The sequence below is a fragment of the Saccostrea cucullata genome, unplaced genomic scaffold (genome assembly GCF_032062105.1).
Source record: "Saccostrea cucullata isolate Sc308-1 unplaced genomic scaffold, CSIRO_AGI_Scuc_v1 ctg501, whole genome shotgun sequence".
Lineage (NCBI taxonomy): Eukaryota > Metazoa > Mollusca > Bivalvia > Ostreida > Ostreidae > Saccostrea > Saccostrea cuccullata.
In genome coordinates this window covers 400,943-423,694 of record NW_026935502.1, presented here as the reverse complement: position 1 = coordinate 423,694, position 22,752 = coordinate 400,943, and the positions used below count along the sequence as shown (strand labels likewise).

Sequence of the window (22,752 nt, the reverse complement as noted above, 5' to 3'; positions counted from 1 at the left end):
CCCCGGGGCTAGGGTGGGGCCAAAATGGCCGACCCAAGTTTTACATAGGAATATATAGGAAAAATCTTTAAAAATCTTCTTCTCAAGAACCACTGGGCTCAGGAAAGATGAAATTGTACTCATATATATATATATCATCCTCAGGTAGTGTAGATTCAAGTTTGTTCAATTCATGACCCCCGGGGCTAGGGTGGGGCCAAAGTGGCCGACCCAAATTTTACATAGGAAGGTACAGGAAAAATCTTTAAAAATCTTCTTCTCAAGAACCACTGGGCCAGAAAAGATGAAACTCGTGTAAAATTATCCTCAGGTAGTGTAGATTCAAGTCTGTTCAAATCATGACTTCCGGGACTAGGGTGGGGCCAAAATGGCCGACCCAAGTGTACATAGGGATGTAGGGAAAACTTTTAAAATAAATCTTCTTTCCAAGTAATTCAAAGCCATGATTAGTGATATTTATGTGGAATCATCCTCAAGTAGTGTAGATTCTAGTTTGTTCAAATCATGAATCCCTTGGGGGTTAAAATTCAACCCCCCCCCACCTCAGTAAACTTTCTGTTCTGATATATACATTTCATGATCTGATATGTGCTTTTTCCTAGCCGATGTGCTCAGGTGAGCGCTGTGGCCCCTGGGCCTCTTGTTTTAGTTCATTCACCACAGATTAAGCATTTTTCTTAGATATTAAAGATTAATTGTATTTAATTAATTAAAGTTTGTGCAATATTATAAGATTTCAATATATTTTTCAAATAGAAGAAAAATCTGAACGCCCATCTATAATTTACCCAGTATCAATCAAACGGATTAAACTCTAGCATGCAAGCTTAAAATTCTTCAGTAAATTTTGCCGAAAATACAATTCAAATAATATGGTATGTCTCTTTTGATTGATAATCACTTAACTTTCTTCACTTAACTTTCAAAGCAGGTACCGGTATCATTAATACAAATATTGTCTAGAGTTGGGGGCAACATTGATTATGTTAAAAAAAACAATAGAAACTAACATGATCAAATTACAAATAGAGTCACAAACTTCTAACATTTCTAGAAACTAATTGATGTAAATAGAATTATTTGCATCTCATACATTATTTACAAGCATTCTGTCTGTAATTCATTCTAGCAAATCTTACCATTATAATGTCATCTAATTTAATGAGTTGATGTAATTCTAAGTTCTTTTTTTAACTTTGCGAAGATATTATGTCTTAGGACATCTGTCTAGGAACCAGATTCAAAGTATATAAAATTGTAGGGAAAACTTATTGCTAATATTCTTAAATATCTGTGGCGTGTAATGAACTTTTATTCCTGCATATATAAAATCAAGCTTAAGGCTACTTTTTATCATATTAAATCTATTGAGTTAGAATTTAAATTGTACTGATAGTGAAATAAGTATTTTGACTTGTAATTACGGGGAAACATAATTTTTTTTATTTAGTATACGGCCATATAATGATCAAATTAGATTTAAAAAATTATCGAGTGTTTTCTCTTTGATATTGTAAAAATGCTAAATGCTAAAACTGTATGTATAAATGTAAATGTTTATTTGCTAAATAATAATTTTGAAAAAAGTGCTATTTTTATTAAAATTAATACAATTTTTTTTATATAAAAGTCATTAATTTCTTTTTTTCAAATAAGAAAATCAAATTATTTTAAGTAACTTACAAACTGACAAGGAAAAATATACTTAGTAATTCATCAATTGACGTACAACAAAGAGAACAAGAAAGCTTTTTTGCTGTATAATATAGAGCCACAAAGAGTACAATATAGTCAAACTGTTTTCCAATGTAGATAGTCAACAAAGAAAACAATATGGCTACCTAATGTTAACACATCCGAGTACATTTTTATGAAATTCTTTGTTTTCTCAATACCTGGAATCGGGTATTGCAGGCTGCATAAATATGATTTACCTTGTCTTTGGTCACTTGTAACTTAATTTTGTCAAAAGCATTGTACACATGTACTCTGAAGTTTACATTAAAGAATGCTTTAGTATATAACAATATCCATGTAGTTTATTGGTACATGTACCAGATCTTCCAACAGTCTGTCGGAATTACATTGAACACCGATAACAGTTGCACTCTGTTATTAGCAGACCTATTATTGTAATCATTTGAAGCATGTACTCAAAAACTTATAAAAGAAAAAAATAAAACAACTGTTCTTGTCTTCAACTGTACGACTAACAACTAACGATTTTTACTTCCATTAAATATATCGAATTGATATATCACAGTAAACTTGAAATGAAAAATACTTCAAGCTCTGCGACCTCTGTTTCATATTTATTACTATATAAGAAAAAAAAATATGGTATCCTACGAATAAAACTCTGTGATAAACGTGATTGCTTCCATTTTGAATCGTCAACTTCCTTACTTATGTAGCGATATGTATCCTGCATATATGTCTGTCAGTCGCGTTGATACGCAAAACATGCTCTGAAACGAACGCGTCCTTAAACGAGGGAAATCTATTGATAAAGAAGTTGATGGAGAGGGCGTTTTAAGTTTTTAGAACTTGTGCCCAATCCCTTTGTAATTATAAATAATAATTAAATATGTTCAAACCAGAAGTCGATGAACCAAGATTATCAAAAGTCTTGTTTGATGTCATCATTGCACAAAGTCTATGGTCGATGACATTATCATCAACTACAATCTATCATAAAGTCAAATGCTGGCTAATGTCCTTTGTTAAAAAAATGTGTTGAAAGGTACAAGACATCACTTCTCAGAAAAAATCGAAAGCTGCATTATAGGAAATATATTCCTCGTAGAGAAAAAGATGACATACAAAGTTAAAAATACACAAATATAAATTAAACTCAAAACTACTCTAAAAAAATCAGCGTTTGATTTGTTTTGTGTTATTTTAAATTAAGACACAAATGCTAGTTTTTTTTAAAATAGATGCTTACGTGACAGAAAACATGGAATATGAATAATAAATTGTTCAATGTTTTGCAATCATAGGATTCAACAAATGAAGATTCGAAGAAATACAGTTTTAAAGAGTAGTCAATGTCAAATTATTAATGCTACGATCTTGAACGCAGCCCAGGTGTCGTAATCCTAAGGAAATATTCCTCTAAATGTTTTGTCGGTTTACTCAATAGAGGTGCCAAAATGATTAATGCCTTCAGAAAATACACACACAAAACGACTCTTTTAACAATAAGCGTTCTTTTTACATGTATTCTTTTTCCCTTTGCACGGGAAATACATAAAATTTGACATTTATATCAACGCAGGTGAAATTAGAATTACATACATGTATATTCTGATAATTCCTAAACATAACTGTTATCTAACTTATGTTAACGTCATAATAAATGTAAATAAGGGCTGGAATTTAATTGATTTTCTTTTGTTAGCGATTTGTCACTTTAACCACAAAATATTTTTTTTTTTGCACAATTAAATAAAAAGGTTGGCTTGTGAAAACTTCTTGTTCTCCGAATACATTTCATGTAATTAAAGGAACTCCTCACATGTAAACATTGAGCATTAAACCATATCGGGTTACTGTTAAGAAAGGTTAAAATTCAATTTTCCTTTCTGGGTTTCTTTCCATTTTTCTAACTTTTTTATTTTATTTCTGCTCATATTAATTCCTGATTTCCTCTAAAACTTTTGTTTAAAAAATAAAAATAAATACTTTAAATAGTGTTATCCCTGTCGTCTGAAAACGAATAAATGGACTGGTTATTATTATATATCGGCTAAGAGTTAAATCTTTAGACTACAAGAAAAAAAATGACGTTAAAGCAAAGTTTAAAAGTTTGATTTTGACAACCATAATTAACAGATTTTTTTATTTTAATAAAGGAATCATAGATTTTAACCAATTATTACTACCCATCTGGATTTTCTACTGTCCTTATTAATTGGTCATTATCTTTAAACTTCATTTATCACTCTGTAATATATGCACATGTTCAAGTGACAAGAACAAGAAGTATAAAGCCTTTCCTGCATGATAAGTGAAGAAATTAAATTAAATTAAATTAATGACTCTAAAACTAATTACATTCCTCTCTATTAAATGTCAAAATTTGCAATGTCTTTAAAAGGAACAACTTAATTCTCAAATTGAAACCGAAGGAAATAAATTGAATAACTCTGATAATTATATTCATTATGAAATATTAGATTTAGTATTTCTTCTTTTAAGCAGAGTTAGATCAAATTTTATTTTCATTTACAAGTTTTAAAATAAAATTTTAAAAGAACAGAAAATGACTTTACAGCAACTTTATATGATAAAAAGTAAAATATGACCATGTATTGGTATCATGTTGATTTTGTTATTGGGATGTGAATACAAATTGGTCCCTTATCAAATCAAAAGGGCTTTATGGTAGATTTGATCATGTGCCAAGCTGTATTTATTGTACAATCCAAAAAATAGAGAGCTTTAGTTACTCAAATACTGGTATGACTTGAATGTATTGAATCCGTTGATTATTTATGATGTCATTATAATAATACGTATTACGTTTATGATTAAACAGGTCGGAGAGAATACTCAAAATCGGGTATTATCCGTGAAATCGCGTATAATACTCGATATTAGGGTATCGTTGAATCCGCGAAATCGGGTGTAGGAGGTGTAATCACCTAATAAAACTTAGACAATGGGATGGCGCATGTTGCCGAGTTAACTTTCATCTAGATACACATGTTTTCTAAAGGTATTACTAGCCAAGTAAGAATTTGGGCGTCAAGATTAATGCGCTCAGGACAACAAATACCCGTGGAGCTCAGTACATTTCATGATATGCACACAAAAAGGCGTTCGATTCGCTTTATATTTTTCGTAATGTTGAAAGTATATGCATCTTCCTAATGTCCATTCCCAACACAACAGAATTGTAAAGTATCATAATTCGGGAATTTATAATAATTCCACATCAACACGACAAACATGAACAATTTGTAAATAAATCAAATTATACGGAAACACATTTCACACACAAGATATGATGCCATCTATAAACAAGGGATTGTCTTTCGTATCTAATTTTGCGTCATTAATTACTTTCACATTCATCTTGTGCATAAAATCAAATTTATTTATGAATGTATAAATAATGTAATGATAAAAATGTCTAAAATTTCGGCTAAAAAAAACCTCTATCTCTTTTATTTGAAAATCTTTTTTTTTATCATTCATACTTATCTGCAGAATATGTCTTCAACATTTTAGCAGAGACAGTGATAGTTTCAGGAATACAGCTTATGAGAGAACATAACTGTTGATCGTTTAATTTCGCTAAGTCATCAAAATTTTACCATTTCTTGGCGACTTCAAAGGGGGGGGGGGGGCTAAAGCTTCTTGACCACCTCTGACAAAACAACCTCGACTGTGTTCTGCATGTGTCCAAGAGACCTCTCTTTGAATGTCACGGTCGGTTAAACTCGGTTATATATTTTTAATTGTAGGGAAGATTTATTCATCAAATAAAAATCATATAGGTAAACAAAAAGCAACCTGTTATTTTCTAACACAATATGAGACTACAAGTAACTAGAATTCATGTTTATTTTTTTAACACATTTTTTCATTATAGATGAGTATTAGGAAAAGTTATTGCCATGAGTAATAAGTATCATATAGATAAAATAACTAAAAGAAAACTGTGACATATTGTCTAGAACCAATTAGATAGTGCGTTGTATTAGCATATTATAATGAGGTATAAGATAGCGATATAAAAAAAATATAGAAGGTAAAGAGGTAAAATTTACCCTGTCTATCAAATAGTGCAATAAAGAAAGGAAGTGGCTACAATTTTTATGAAATTTTAATGTCCGATGAAGAAGTATATACCCAAAAAGTAAGACAAGACTTTCCAAGGCAATTGAACACTCCATTATTTCAGTTTGTTCATTAACATGTTCATAAACGTAAAAACTATAAGAAATGTGAAAACTTGACTATGTAATTCATTTTTCAATATGACTGTACCTTTATCTATATTGAGAATTTTAATGTATTATAAGTTCATGAAAAGATGTACACATTTGACTTTTATTTATACCCACCCAAAAAAAAACAAAAAAAAACAAGAAAATCCTGTTCATATGACTTCTCGCTCTCAATTTTCATACAAATGCATAAAATAAAGGTAAAATAGCATATCTTGTATCGATTAATATGCAAATAAAATATTTACGGTGTCTTTGAATAAAAATTTCCATGCTAAATTAAATTGACATAAAAAAAAAAAGAAACTCACCTTCAATTAGCTATTTTTCAACCTGTTTTCTCGTGGGTATTTATTTAATCTTATTTCATTTTCTTCTTTATAATAACGTTGGTATTCTATTATTAGAGAAAACCACACATATATAAATTTCTTAAAGTTTAATGGCGAATAATGGCCATGGCAGCACTACAATTTTCAGGAAATTACATTTAGTTACTGGTTACAATCGTAACCAAGGTTGCATCCTTGCCTGCGTATTTAATTTGTTTAATTTATTTCCAGGACCGACCCAAATACATTGGGCGATTTTGGCAACCCAAATGGCAAATGGCAAATACATGTAAATGAAAATCATCATGAAATGGGCAAATACATTGGGCGATTTTGACAACCCAAATGGCAAATGGCAAATACATGTAAATGAAAATCATCATGAAATAGGCAAATATAGAAATGAATATGAAATAGGCAAATATACAAATGAAGCTGTTAAGCAACCTACTGGCAAATAATACATTGCAAATGTTTCATCCAGTCTGACACAAATAAGCAAATTGAAATTTCACACATATTGAAAATAATTATGTACAGTTGTAGCGAGCCCTGGGAACAGATGCTCACTAAATATAACCCTATTTAAGTTCAGCTAAAGATTGCATAGACTTATTCCATCCGTTATACATACAAATCGGGAATCGTACGAAAATCAGTCACATGTTAGACAATAGTGAGCCCTGGGGCAAGATACTCACTACACAAATAAATCACTATTCAAGTCCACCGGCAGATTGTGGAAAGCATCTAAAGAATTGTAACTTCATTGGTGCGGGTACAGTAACAGTTGGTTACATCAACAGCCATCTGAGGTTACCGCCATGCAGTGCGCCATGACGAAGTTAGGTGTTGAACTAAGAAATGTACAAGGTACACATATAAATCACTGTTCAAGTCCAACGACAGATTGTGGAACGCATCTAGAGAATTGTAACTTCATTGGTGCGGGTACAATAACTGTTACATCAACAGCCATCGGAAGTTACAGCCATGCAGTGCGCCACGACGAAGTTAGGTGTTGAACCAAGAGATGTACAAGGCTGAAAATAGAAAAATTTAAGCAGCAGAAAATTGACACCAAACAGACAATTTATTTTACATATTCATACATTGCATACAGGGTGTTGGTGGGTGGGAATTTTTTAACACAATATAAAATAAATAAACAAATTTTTATCTTGAGATGCAGGATATGTCTGCTCCCCTTCATTCTCTAACGAAAAAGGAAGTCCTAAGGATTCGACTAAAATACCAAAAGTTGAAAGAACGGGGAAATACTAATGACCCGATAACCCCGAATATGGGCCTCTCTAATAACGCGATTTAATTTTCAGCAATTAAATCGAATTATTAGAGAAAACCACACATATATAAATTTCTTAAAGTTTAATGGCGAATAATGGCCATGGCAGCACTACAATTTTCAGGAAATTACATTTAGTTACTGGTTACAATCGTAACCAAGGTTACCGACCCAAATACATTGGGCGATTTTGGCAACCCAAATGGCAAATGGCAAATACATGTAAATGAAAATCATCATGAAATGGGCAAATACATTGGGCGATTTTGACAACCCAAATGGCAAATGGCAAATACATGTAAATGAAAATCATCATGAAGTAGGCAAATATAGAAATGAATATGAAATTGGCAAATATACAAATGAAGCTGTTAAGCAACCTACTGGCAAATAATACATTGCAAATGTTTCATCCAGTCTGACACAAATAAGCAAATTGAAATTTCACACATATTGGAAATAATTATGTACAGTTGTAGCGAGCCCTGGGAACAGATGCTCACTAAATATAACCCTATTTAAGTTCAGCTAAAGATTGCGCCAATGGACACAATGTGTCCACCGCCACAATGGCGGTAGCTGAACGCTTATGATTACCCCCCACCCCCCCCCCCCACCCCTCTCCTTTTTAAAGAAAGGCAAAGCAAATAAATTAACATTGCATACCAAGACAAATGAGTATAAAACAATTGCATTAGCTACATCTATTGTGTGTCTATTTTAGTGTGCTTTACATTCTTTAGTCAGTGAAATGGAGTGCCATGGCCATTAAAGCCCACCCTTGACATTATAAAATTATGCAATGCTTTCCTCAAAGTTTCAACAAATATCTCATTGCCTTGCTCTGACAAGTGCACCCCATTCTCTTAAAGTAGAGTATGATCGACCAAAGTGAACTCTGGGCAACAAATATATCCCCCTTGATGTGCAACAAAGCTATAATCTCGAAACCCGACTTTAGTAAGAGCATGGTTGTCCCTAGCATTACGCCAAATCAATCTAGGTAATATCTGAGACCAAATAATTTTCAATAATTGGTGTTTGGTAACAGAACTACAATTGAATCAAAAGAATTATTTATGCTATAATGCAAAACACATGATGGAATTTGACCAATGTCGTTGCCATCGCAATGTAGAACCAGATTATAATTGTGGGGTATCTTCATACCTTAACATTAATTTGATTTTTGGGAGGAGATGTCACCATCTCATGCCGCCTTTCCCTGCCACCAGATATTAGCTTTCAATGTGGATAGCCCAAAATTGAACCCCCCATTTTGTCTAGCATAACCAAAACCAGAAGTCTCTGTTGAGACTGTAGCTCTACTGGTTTATACTTAAAACGAAGGAAGAGAAAAGTAGCAGTTGGGACCTGAAACTTTAAAACAGCAATGAATAAAAAATGATCCTTGCCACTCATCATATAAAAATCGATGCACAGAATTATGTATCCTAGCATAGACCACCTGTGTGCCAAGTTATCTCGAAATCGGACCAAAACTGTAGGAGGAGTAGCATTTTGAAAGAATTTCACAGAAATTTCTATTCTTATTAACCATGGCAGCACCATTCATCGAAATCCCAAAATCACGCATAATATTGACGATCCAAAAATACATATTCTTACACCCTCTGAACTATTTGTAAACAAAAATGATCATATTTAAAATAAGATGTTGCATAAAGGTATTAGAAAACCTATCAAGCTATACTGCTTGAGGTGCTTAAGAAGTAATACAACCAATTGAGTCTTTAGCCATCAATGAATTTGAGGTTGGTATTCTTATTTATCTCTTGTTGTTATCAACGACCTAATTCTTGATATAATTGGCAATCTAGCATATACAGAACTTTGCAGTCTTGACATGCCTACCACCATCTTTTTCTTAACAAAGTCTCAAGTACCATCAAATGTACATTTAAAGCTTATACCTGACAGATATGTTCTTACCGTAGAATATGATAGATACTTTAATGAACAACTAGCCATAAGTTCTATTATCTATTTTTCAACAGGATGCCAAATCGGATGTGACCCACAAGACAATAAGACAAGCCTTGAACTGTATATTATTTAAACTGGAACAAGCTAAAAAATGTGATGACCCTGATTACTTCAGTACCAACCCATTCACTTGGCCTCTTAAAAAACAACCAATGATTCTTAAAGAAAGCACCACAACCTAATTCTGAATTCCATGCACTATCAGTAAATAAATGGAGTTGATCATCATCTACTAAGTCAATTTGTGGAAAGTAACAGCAGCCATTGAACAAATCTAAAAAAAAAACAAGCCATACTTTCAAGTCCTCCTTAACCACCACAGAAACCCTGATAAAGTGATGTTGTTTACAGACCCCTTGCATGATGTCATAAATTATGCCTTGTGAATGCTCGGCCCGACGGAGTGACACACAAACAAAAATTCAACAAACCTGCAAGAGCCTTAAATTCCTTTAGAGTAGCCTTCTTTCTTGACATAAAACTGTTGACCAAATCCTTTAAACTACTCTACTTATCAACTGGGATTGACATAAAACTGTTGACCAAATCCTTTAAACTATTCTACTTCTCAACTGGGATTCTTAACACCATTTCAACCGAATCTAACTCAAAACCCAAAAAGGTCAGGGGAGTGGAAGGCCACACTGTTTTATCATCAGCTATTGAGGGGACACCTAACTGCTCGCATAGCCCATCAAAGAATGACATGAGTTCATCACATGTATTCCTACCTGCCTTACCAGGAAACAAAAAATCATCTAAGTAATGCACAACAGATTTCTGACCAGACTGTTGCTTAAATTTCCATTCCTAATATAATAAAAATTCCTCAAAAAGACTACAAGAAACCACAAAAAATATTTATTTAAAACCTAAAAGCTCAAAGATCTGCCCGGTGAACAGGAAGCAACCTAAATGCAGACTTGAGGTCCATTTTACCCATCAAGGCCCCCTTACCCAACAAACTTAGTAACCTAACCACATCATCTAATGAGGAGTAATTGACTGAGGAGAAAGATGGATCAAAAAAGGAATTAACACTTGAGTTTTCCGGTTAAGATAAATGATGAATCAACTTAAATGATCCATCTTTTTTCAGTACTAAACCTACAGGTGAAATAAAGCCTAAGACTGGAAAAGGGTCTTGAATGGAATAGGCCAGTAACTCTTCCAGCATTAATTTTTAAAACTTTTTTCAGAATTATCTCTGGCTGAGTTTAAATTAAAATAATTAGTAGCTACCCTTTGGACCATTGTAATTTAGAAACCTTCATAAAACCCCTTTGGCAAAATTTCTGAACTTTTCCTATTATAATCAGAGTTTTGCAAATAAGTGCAAGAACTTCTACTTTAACTGGGGAATAACCTAGGTCCTGCAGATTGTGGTGCACTGGGGAATCATGCTCAAGGCTGGGGTGGTCTTGATGAAGGTCCCTGGTTCCTGTATTATAATGGGTATCTTTGACCTGAAAAATCTCTAGAAGCATATTGATATTTAGCAGACGGGCCTTTTTACATGGATGAGGCCCGCTACAGTTCAAACATTTATGTAATTAATGGCACTGCTGTTTTACACAAACCCGATAATTGTTATAGTCATAGCATTTAACCCCCCCCCCCCCGGGAGGTTTTTGCACCGAACCAATAAACGATGGTACCATGTACAGTAGCTAAAGCTCCTGATCAACTATTCTTCATGAAACACTTGAATTTCTTGCAATTCTCATTAGAAATTGTTCATTTTAAAACTTCCACCTTATATCTGACAGCCTACCTGCTAGCCCCTAGACAAACAGTGTGGATTCATTTTAACAAGCCAAAAAAGAAATTCTGTAGGGTGTACTGTGGCATATACAGAAGAGAAAATTTGTAATTTTAACTGTAACCCATTTCGGTTCAATTACTACTTGACCATTAGAGACTGTTAGTGTTTGCTTATCAATTGTCGGGACCGGATTGGATAGAAGCTGTCCTAAATCAATGTATTCGCCCTTAACATTTTTTGATTTATTCTGTAGCATTTTCCCCCAAACTACCGCATATACCATCAATCTCATTACCTGTTGTATTAACATGATTGGCAGTCCCTACATTGACATCAGATTCATTGCTGAAACTAGTGGAAAAAGTAACCACACTTGTAGTAACCATGGTAACAATAATGTCTGTACAGGGTATGTTTTCCTCTTACGAAACTTCTGTAGATTCGACTGATCCCACTTTTTGGTTTAGGCCCACTCGTAGGTGCTGATTTTCGCTTCGCCGGCTTGGCAGCGGGTTTAACTCTAGGCATTTTCTGAAACTACCGACTTTGGAATAAGAAATACAATATAGAAATAGGCCTAATAATAAAGTTATTATTATTGTTATTATTTTTAATATTGACTTGGCGTTACGGCTTAGACAATTTTTGTTAATAAAATCATCATTATTATATTTTGCTCAAATATTCACTAAGCGTTACGACTTTTCTGTTTTATATTACGCATGTGGTTTTTCAAAATCGAAAAACATCCGAAAAGTCATGTACATAATGATGCAAATACACACGAAAATAAAAATTGCTAGAAACATTCTCCTTAAATTTCATGCATAACATGAATTTTTTAACACAATATAAAATAAATAAACAAATTTTTATCTTGAGATGCAGGATATGTCTGCTCCCCTTCATTCTCTAACGAAAAAGGAAGTCCTAAGGATTCGACTAAAATACCAAAAGTTGAAAGAACGGGGGAATACTAATGACCCGATAACCCCGAATATGGGCCTCTCTAATAACGCGATTTAATTTTCAGCAATTAAATCGAATTATGGCAGAAATATTCAATTATGACTCGCTTATACTGTACTCTCTAGCTGATAGGAATAATTTATATTTCACGTGAAATGGACGCCATACATTTTTCAGTAAAAACACATAACACGGCGTTAGTCGTTTACTTTCTTTAAAGTTTCACATTTTGTGAATAGTGCACAAATTATAAAATTAAGTATATGGAATACTTCAATGGGAAATAAAGACAAACGAATTGTAGTTATTTGTTTTTAAAAATTATGCTGAAAAATAATAACGCCATTGTGTCCTCTTTGTTACCCCAGCAGTATTTGTCGTTTGATTGTAAACTTCTTTGACAACGGAATGAATTAGGTTAAATAAAAATAAATCCACAAGATACTGATGTACATGTACAAGTAACAGTAACTGGCATAATGCGCCATTGCTTTATTCTTTAGTTTTTATAGAATACCCGATTTCGCGGATTCAACGATACCCTAATATCGGGTATTATACACGATTTCACGGTTAATACCTGATTTCGAGTATTCTCTCCGACCTGTTAAACGATGAATTTATGGTCGGTTAAAGAACCATTTTTAAACAGTTATAAAACGCCTTGCTAAGTAGTGTTTTAAAAGAGAAAATATCTACGATATTCTAAATGTTGTTATATTTTACGTGCAATAACGTCTGGAAACCATTTTCCCAACATTTAATAAGGTTAACTATATCCACTGTATTCCTGTGTTGTTCTTAACATTTTTGAGATTTGATTAAGCATCAAAAATGTTAATGGTATTGTATCATTTTTTTTAAATAGACAAATTTAAGAATGTCAGTTTTTTTTTACATTGTTTACGAACATGTCATGTCATGACAAAAAATATAAGATATGAATTCTCTTTTGTTTCAAATATTGTCTTCCGTTTTTGTTAAATAGTTAAAATATATGCACTGGATTAATCAAAAATAATTTTTGACAATATATATTTTATTTAGCTTTGTGTTTGACAAAATTATGAAAAGAAAGATTGAATAATTGAATAAAAACAAACCAAAACTTACACATAAAAATACTATGAATAATTCTATAAATGTTAAAAAAGCATTTAAGTTTTTATCTAGCTCTGTTCTAATCTCACATTTTAATGCCTAGTACAAAGAAACTAAAAAGAAACTCCTGAAGAAAAGCAGTGAATTCTTTGTCCTAATGATACAAATACGTCTAACCTATAATATTTCATTATTCCATTTTATTTTATACAAAAAACAATTTCTTTCATAAATAGATGACTACAGATAAAGCTGTCATTTTTTTGCATTATTTCCTTGTTAATTAATTAATTGTGTTTTATCAAGCAATGTAATAAACCACAGTCCCCGCCTCACATTGTTAGTAAAGGTATATAATACGTTTGAAGAGCGGAATCTTTACATCAAACATTCAAGCAGCAGATCCTGAGGCCCCACAAACCAGGGTAAGAGATTATTAGTTATCTTTGAAATTATCGTGATTTTAATGTTGCAAGATATACAGGTTGTTTTCAAGATATTTTTCACGTATTTTATGGAGAAAAAAAACTTTTAACAAACAAATGAATTTCTTATAACTTATTTCATCTCAAAAATCATTAAATAAAATCTTCATAAATTACTAAATTAAAAATGTTTTTTTAACAGAAAATGATGAGAATAATCTCCCTCGCCTGCATCGTTGCCTGCGTTTTTGCGGATTCTTACCCAAAGGCTGGGGGTTACTATCCCAAGAGCTATGGATATGACTTTGGATACGGGGATTACTATCCCAAGAGTTACGGAATTGGTCCATATGGTAACTTTGGAGGTGTAAATAGTGGTCTGGTTGGATTCGGGGGCATCAACAGTGGACTCGGTGGCGTTGGAGGATACTATCCCGGTTTGGTCGGTATTGGAGGCGGATCTGCTGCCGCTAGCTCAGCTGCCGCTGGAGGTGCTGCTGCTGCCGCCGCTGCTTCTGCTGCTGCACAAAATGCTGCTGCTGCCGCTTCTGCCGTCGCTGCAGGAAACGGTGCTGCTGCCTCTGCTGCTGCCACTGCTGGTGGACTGAATGTTGCTCCATACTACACCTATCCTGGATATTATTATCAGGGACAACAGTTCTACAACTTCCCCGGTTACTACCTGAATCAATTTCCAGGAAACTACTACCAGTTCCCCCTATACAACACCTTCAATCCTTATCTTGGTATTGGAGGAGGATCTGCCGCTGCTTCTGCTGCCGCCGCTGGTCAGGGTGCCGCCGCCGCCGCCTCCTCTGCTGCCGCCAGTCAGGGATTCAATGGATTCAATAATGGCGTCATTCTTGGAGGAAGAAGACCAAGAAAGGTTAGACTGAGATCTGATTTAAAAAATATATAACTCTTTTAAAAATACACATTCAATTTTATCTGTATTTTTTAAATAGACCTGAATTTCATTCTTAAAACTCTATAATAACTTTTTTATTTTTATTTGTTTTCAGGTTTACTGAGAAGAACGTTGTGTTCTTTGACGGCTGTGATGGTGTTACTTTTTATGATTAATAAATATTGAGTCCTTTATGTACGTGTTGACTTTTCGTATCTGGTATAACGTTTACCGAAACATACTACGAAAAAATCTATGAATCTTTAATTTGTAAAGTGTCTTTGTCCATTTTACCTTAATACATTCTTAGTTTACCAACAATGATAAATTAAAATCCAGCCTTTTTGATCACATAGACAGCTGCTTTTTAAATAAAAATGGAATTTGTAAATCTATATATTTTGTCATTAATCAAAATTATTTAATTATTTTGTCAAAAATATTGTTCACACAGGCACTCTGAAGCTGATATTAAAAAGATGTTTGAGTTTCTAATTGATAATATCTGTGTGGTTTTTGTTAACGAGGTCTTAAAACAATCTATTGGAATTTCCATGGGTATAAATTGTGCACCGATAATTTTGTATTCATATGAGCAAAATTTTCAATGTGAAAAGAAGGAAGCACTTGCTTTGGCCTTCAACTCGACATTTAGAAACATTTCCGACGCATTGTCAATCAAGAATGGTTATTTCCATTCTTATGTCGATACGATATATCTTAGTGAGCTTGAAATATAATATATCAAAGAGTCTGACACATTTTTTCATATTCAGAAATTCTTCATGAAAAAAAACGTCAATAGTTATCTAACTACCACGTTTTATGATCAACGTGATGACTTGAACTTTTCAATCGTCAACTTCCCTTACTTATGCATCAATAAACATTCATCACTTGCATACTGGGTTTATATATCTCAGTTGATTCGATACGCAAGAAAACTCTTTACGTTTGAATGATTTCTAAACCGTTTAAGAAACGTTTGACGGTAAAAAAGCTTAGTACTCAAACGTAACCCTATATTTTGAAAAATGAGTGAAAACGACAGCGTGTACGAATGTCTTAACAATTATTTTAAAATATCAGTAATTGTAGTTATCCACGTTTGTTTGATATTCATACAGATAATGGAACTTGAATCTACTGCTTAAAACCCTCAATACAAAATTTTCCATATGATGTACTTAATAAAAACAGCTGTCTGAAAAGAGCAAAGAATTGCAAGAGCACAAAGACATATTTATATGCAATTTTCTTAAATATTAGTGGTATTTTTGTTCAAATTCGTATTCGGGTAGACAGTTTAATTTCTGGAGGAGTCTAGAAAGCAAACTTTTTGCAAAAAAATCGAAAGGTTTATTAGTGGAAGGACCCAGAATAAGGAATGCACTTCATTAAATTTCTTCATGATAGCGTCCAAACCCGCACGCCCTGAAGAGTAAAGGGGTTTTCGGGATAAACAGAAAGTTAATGTTTTTTCACAGTAACAACATTCACCAGATCTTTGGCCTTTCGACTTGTTTCTATTTCCAAACTTGAAAAAAAACACCCTTCAAAAGGAAGAAACAAGTCTAGGAAATCACTGGATCTGCCATTTTCCAGTATACTAGGGGTCATACCCAAAAATGAGTTCTAAAAACAATCAGAAATTGGATAAAAAATGTTACGGACATGTGTTTGAATTAAAAGAGATTTATAAGATAAATCATGAAGACTAAATCATTGAAAAGCGTCTTTTGCTTCTATCCGAGCACCGAGGACATTATTTATTGAACAGCCCTCGTACTCATGTTTGTTTCGAATTATCACAAGAGTTTTATTGTGTTAGGCAGTCTTGTAGAAAGGGTAGAGTAATCCCATATACATGTACCTGTTATCGATTTAATGTCGGACTGTATCAATTACCGATATTATAGTCATTTTCTGATATTATTGAGAAAAACTGAAGTTTATCAATTATCAATCATCACCTGGCCTATCCCCTGTCATCGTTTTATTGCTGATCACTTTAAATATCATCACTCTTTAATTTATGCACATATTTGAACAATCACAAAAATAACAAGTTTTACTGCTGATTAATTAGTGTTAAAGTCATAATCACATACATGCAATTAAAAACTTATGTTACTACTCCAGCAATTGCTGTGTCAGATAAGTATTAAGCATATGAACAGCAAAAGTCTGGAGGAAGCAAATTGAACAACTTGATAAATGACATGAAATTTTAATTAAAGCAGTTTAACTTATATTTTTTTAAGTTCTTCCTTAACAAAGATGGGTTTATTTTTGTTTGCTTTTGGTTAGAAAAACGAATTATTATTTTTAAAGAATTCAATACAGTGTGAATTTACTGCGACTTTTCTATGTTAGGAATAAAATAAGAAGCATCTTCTATTTAAGTATCTTCTATTTAAGTAGGTCGCCCGCGTGGCGCAGTGGTTAGAGCGTCTGCTCTAGAGTGGCGGAGTAAGGAGTCAATTCTTACGTCGCGGTTTCGAATTCCACTGTGGGACGTGGATACCGGTCCTTCGGATGAGACCGTATAAACCGAGGTCCCGTGTCGCAGTAGGTGTTGGCACGAAAAAGATCCCTCCCTGCTCAAAGGCCCCGAGGACAAAATTTGCAGCTCTTCATCAGCAAGTGGTGGCGTCTCCATATGAGTGAAAAATTCTCGAGAGGGACGTTAAGCAATATACAATCAATCAATCTATTTAAGTAATACTAAACATGTGATATGCATATGGTAGAAAAACCACGTTATTCGAAAACAATGATGGAATCGAAGAAATCATTAAGATTTGTTGTAGAAAGTTCAAAGTAAACATGGTACTCATACATAAATGAAATTACGTTTTAAAAAATATCGTTTCATTTATAAGCCTCGTAAAGTCACAATACCATCAGAAAACATTGTCATCTTTACACTGTCAATATACGAGGGTTGTCCGGTAAAATCGTGGACAAATTTTCTAGTGTGAAAAATAATCATCACTACGTTCTGAAATGTTCACTATTCTTCAGTACATATTTTATGAATAAACATAGCAGATTTCAGATAGATATATGCATAAATAAACAAATAATGAGATTTTATCTTATGTATTGTATCGCCTTACAGCGCACAAATGTTAACGTCAAAGTGTCTAAAACAGCGTCACTTTTAACCTTTGCTAAAATAAAGTTAGATGAGTCCCTCCATAATTTAGGAATTTATTGATGCACGTACTCGGGTCTCCATAAACAGTTGAGGAATCAATCTGGCACACACATTGGATTTTCTGAAGATTTATTAGTAAGTTTCGGACTAAATTCTAACGATCCTTCCACTAAATAGACAATCTTTCATCGACGGTCTTCAATGGCAGGGTCTTTTGCTACTACAAAAGCAGTTAGTCCGTATGTTTTGTACTACCTAGGGAATCGATCAAAAAAGACTTCTCTAAGAAAACTCCCATTTCATTTGTATACTAAAGATCTGTTACCATGTTTTGATTTTTTTCTTCTATATTCATTTAAAATCTCTTAAGGTGACATTACAACATCTAAATAAAACTGAACTGCTCTCCGGTGCGCCGTAACGTCATCAAACGTCGCCATTTTTCATGGGTTGTGTTTATAAATTTCGCATGCTCGGAAAATTTTAAAAAGACGACAAAATAGATTATGGAATCGAATTAGCATAATTTGTACCCTAGTCTTATCTATTTAATTTTTTTATTTTGAATTAATTCTTGTGTATTCTCTAATAAAATCGTGGTTTTTGACCATGCGCCGTAGGACCGTACCCTGTGCACATTCAAGCTTAATAAAATCTATTTTTGTCTATATTTTATCAAAAAAATTATGATGCACTAAAGTATGATAGATAAACACTTATTGAAAATTTTAGCTTAGTGCGCCTATTATTTTTTGAGAAAAACGCTTTGTCCACGATTTTACCGGACAACCCTCGTATTTAGCCTATTTTCATTCAATGCTTAAAATAGGTCCCACTGTTTTTTAGCTTTGCCTGAGCAACAAAAATGTTTCAAATATAAATACACATAAGAATGCCAATGAGTTGTATACAAACATGTCATAAGAAATCAAAAATTTTAATTTAAAATTTGATTGAAAGAGTGTTTTTTTTATTTTATCAGGAAGTAACATTTGATTATGATTTTTGTTTGTTTTAATAATTGTCAAAGCATGAGCAATAAAGTGCATGACGCTTAAAATATGAATTCTATTCTTTTTTTATGGCAGTTAAAGGAAAACCTGTCCTTTAAATCATTTGGAAATTTTTGTATTCAGCGTGTTTGTAACGGAGTTGTAAAACTTCGTCTAAATCATATTTCTATTTTTTTTTAAATTAAGAACTGAAAATACTCACTAACAAATGAAGGATATGGAGAAAACGAACAGTACTCAATATCAAAGTCCACAAAACAATAAAAAATAGGATCAGAGCAAACACGGACCTCCGAAACATCAGAGTTGGGATCAGGTGCCATGGAGAAGGGAACATCCCCTGCTGACCGTTCACACCCACCGTGTGCTCTTTGTCATGATCGGGAAATAACGGGGGAAAACGTCGTCAATTCAGTGTATGAATATTGGACTAACAATTAGTATGAAATACGTCAGTCAGCATTTGACTCAATGATAAATTGTATTTACTGACAAGATCATTGTATCGACCAAAGAACTTACGGAATGATGACTTTAACCGAGACAGATGATATTTTTGTTTCATCAACTTGTTTGTCAATAATTTACATCGTTTCAGAAATTGTTCATACGTAGAGCATGTTCTTGCGTATCAAATCAACTGAGGTATATAAACTGCATATGCAGGTGATGAAGGCATATTGATCCATAAGTAAGGGAAGTTGACGATAGAAAAGTTAAAGGCATCACGTTTTTCATAGAGCTTGGTTGTTAGATTACCACTAACGTCTTTTTCAAATAAAATATCCAAGCATGAAACAGATGTGTCAGACTCTGTGGAATCTTTTATATCAAACTCTCCATGATATATCGACATACGAATTGAAATTTCTCTTGTTAATTAACAATACGTCGTCGATAGATCTAAATGTAGAGTTGAAGGCCACAGAAAGTGTTTCCTTTTTTTTCATTCATAAGATTTTGCACAAATTCTGCTTCATATGAATACAAAAATAGGTCTGCTAATAAAGGAACGCAGTTGGTACCCATAGAAATTCCAATAGATTGTTTGAAGATCTGGTCTCCAAAAACCACATAGATATTGTCAATCAGAAACTCAAGCATGTTTTTGATGTCAACTTCAGAGTACTTGTGTGTGCAATCAGAAAGTGTTTTAACAAAATAATTTTGCAAATGACCAATGACCAGGTAAGTAAATTTACGAGTTCCATTTTTATTGAAAAAGCAGCTGTCAATGATATGAAAAAGCCTCGACTTTAATTTGTCGTGGGGAATGGTTGTTTATAAAGTTGAAAAGTCGTAAATTTTTAAACTGTTGATTTTGGTAAAATCTTTTGATTTCAAATTGTCCAAATGTTCTTTGGAATTTTAGAGTATCCTCATCTGATTCACACTACTTCTTGAATATATTGTTGCACAGTACTCTTGAAGTTTTTCCTTCACTACTGTCAATATATTGAATATATTGTTGCACAGTACTCTTGAAGTTTTTCCTTCACTACTGTCAATATCTTAGTGAGTGAGGAGTAAAGAAAGAGACTTGGTTGAACATTTACCGGAACCCGCAGTGTATCTTTGTTGTTAAGGATTCTTATGAAGTTTCAGAATCCAATATATATATGGTAGTTCAAAAAGTAATTTATGAATTTTTAAATTTCTTTACTCTGCTTTCTTTTCCTATCTGTCATAATAAGCTCATTAAGTCTTATTTATAATCTGTTATCGTATGAGTTAAAAACCTCATAATTGTCTTGCTGAAAGATTGGGATATTATTTTCGGTCTATCTGTCTGTCCGTCTGTCTGTAGTTCTGTTTGTCTTTAATGCTTTCGTTTCCACGTGATATCTCGAGAATCCTTTGAGCTTTTGCGATGAAATTTTGAAAATAATCCATATGACCAAAGAAAGATCCTTATTAATTTTGAGGTCAAAAAGGTCAAAGGTCATAGATAAAAAAAATTCTGTTGTTTCAAAACTTTCGTTTCCATGCGATATCTCGAGAAACCTTTGAGCTTTTGCAATGATAGTACGATTTCCCGTGGCTTAAAGAAGATCCCTTTTTATTTTGGGATCAAAGATCAAACGCCAAGGTCATAAATTTTATACACTGTGTGTGTGTGTAAAGATGTGTGTGTGCGTAAAAGTGTCATTTCCGGGCGATGTATCAAGATGCTATGGAGTTTTTGCAATTAAATTTTATACCATAACTCCTCATGCCCCCGCTCTTCTGTCCGTCCCTCCCTTCGGCTGTAGTTCTGTCTGTCTGTAATACTTTTCAAAGCGATATCTCGAGAAGCCCTTGAACTTTGCAACTAAACTCTGCAACCCCCTATGGCTTAAAGAAGACGCCTTCTGATTTTGAATTCAAAAGCTTTAGTAGAGGCTAATTTAAACACACTTGGATTTTTTGTGCAATTTTGACAATATAGAACGTGATGTAAACTTGTATACGATATGTATGTAACTTATTTTTGCATTTAATTTCTTTTCAAATCAGGTCCGTTGATGGTCAATTGGAAAACTTCTCGCTTAATAATTAGCACGCCCGTGTTTGCTCTGCTCCTATTTTGTATTGTTTTATGGACTTTTGATTTTGAATACTGTTCATTTCATGCATCTCCATATGTTTCTTGTGAGAGGCCCATGATTCCCCGTTGATCCTTTTTAAAAAAAATTATCAATTGCTAAATGATAATATTTAGCAAATGTTATGAGATATGGCGTGTTCAAAATGTTTATTGCATTATGAATATTTTATATTATAAGAACCTTCATTTACACATTTCAGGAATGAGATATTAAATATTTATATCCATATTGACATATTTTTCATTTGCTTCTGTGCAGAATCTATGATTTTTTTTTTGTTGATAATTATTAATCAATTATTTATAATTATCGTTTGAGTTAAAAACCTTATAATTTTTACATGGAGAATGAAAAGAAAGGTCCATGACGATAGGTTTCAAAGTAGCTAAGTACACATCTTACCCAAGACTCTAAACAGAAAAGGCAGAACCCTATTCAAAGGATGTCAAATTCTAACATTTCATGATATTGATTTAAAAAAAAACTTTCATGTTTAACTAAAAAAACATATGCTGTAATTAAATCCAACCTCAATGTTGTTTTTATTTATTTATTGTGTTGTATTGCTGAAAAACATAAAAAAAAATTTAAAGATGCTCCTACAATTTATCAGATATATATTAACACCAAAAGGATGAGATGTACATGTGATTTTTTTTGTAAAAGTGAGAGTTCTGCATCTTATCAACAGTGAGGTTCAATGCGTTTTAACCATATTTTTCTTTTTTTTAATACTATAACTTATCTTATTAATCTACAAATGAAAAGCGTTGCCCAAAATAAAAAAAAAACGAAAAAAGAAAAGAAACACACAAAAATATAATTCATCTAATTATGTATTTTTAATTTCTCTGTATCATACGAAAGCCCAGAAGGCTCATTCGAGATTCGAGATTCGAAATACGAGATTCGAAATTCGAGATTCGAAATTCGAGTTTCGAGATTCAAGATCCAAATTAACCAATCAAAAGGCAGGTTCTATTTTGATTACTCCCCTTTATTATGTTTTACTATCAAGAAATCGTTGAATATATTCATATCAAATGGGTCATTTGCTTAAATGATAATGCAAGAAAAAAAGATATATGTATTAAAACGAAATAAAAAGAAATTTTAGGTTACATTTTAGAAAATATATATAAATTCTTATTTTTCCTCATTAAACAAAACAATAGATAGGTATATAGAATATTATATGGTCTTATCGTTGAATTGC

The 22,752-nt window shown here is 32.9% G+C and overlaps 1 protein-coding gene across 1 annotated transcript; it reads left to right on the top strand.

Annotated features, from left to right (window-relative positions):
* The first annotated feature begins 13,801 nt into the window (after positions 1-13,801).
* LOC134243040 (spidroin-1-like) lies at positions 13,802-14,966 on the top strand. Its single transcript, XM_062725257.1, has 3 exons — positions 13,802-13,865; positions 14,068-14,751; positions 14,888-14,966. Exons 2-3 carry the CDS (start codon positions 14,071-14,073, stop codon positions 14,894-14,896), a joined length of 690 nt encoding a protein of 229 aa, XP_062581241.1. The 5' UTR covers positions 13,802-13,865; positions 14,068-14,070; the 3' UTR covers positions 14,897-14,966.
* The last annotated feature ends 7,786 nt before the right edge of the window (positions 14,967-22,752 follow it).

Bases quoted from the DNA above. Each gene is read 5' to 3' on its own strand.
- LOC134243040 (XM_062725257.1), top strand. From the start codon at position 14,071: ATGATGAGAATAATCTCCCTCGCCTGCATCGTTGCCTGCGTTTTTGCG.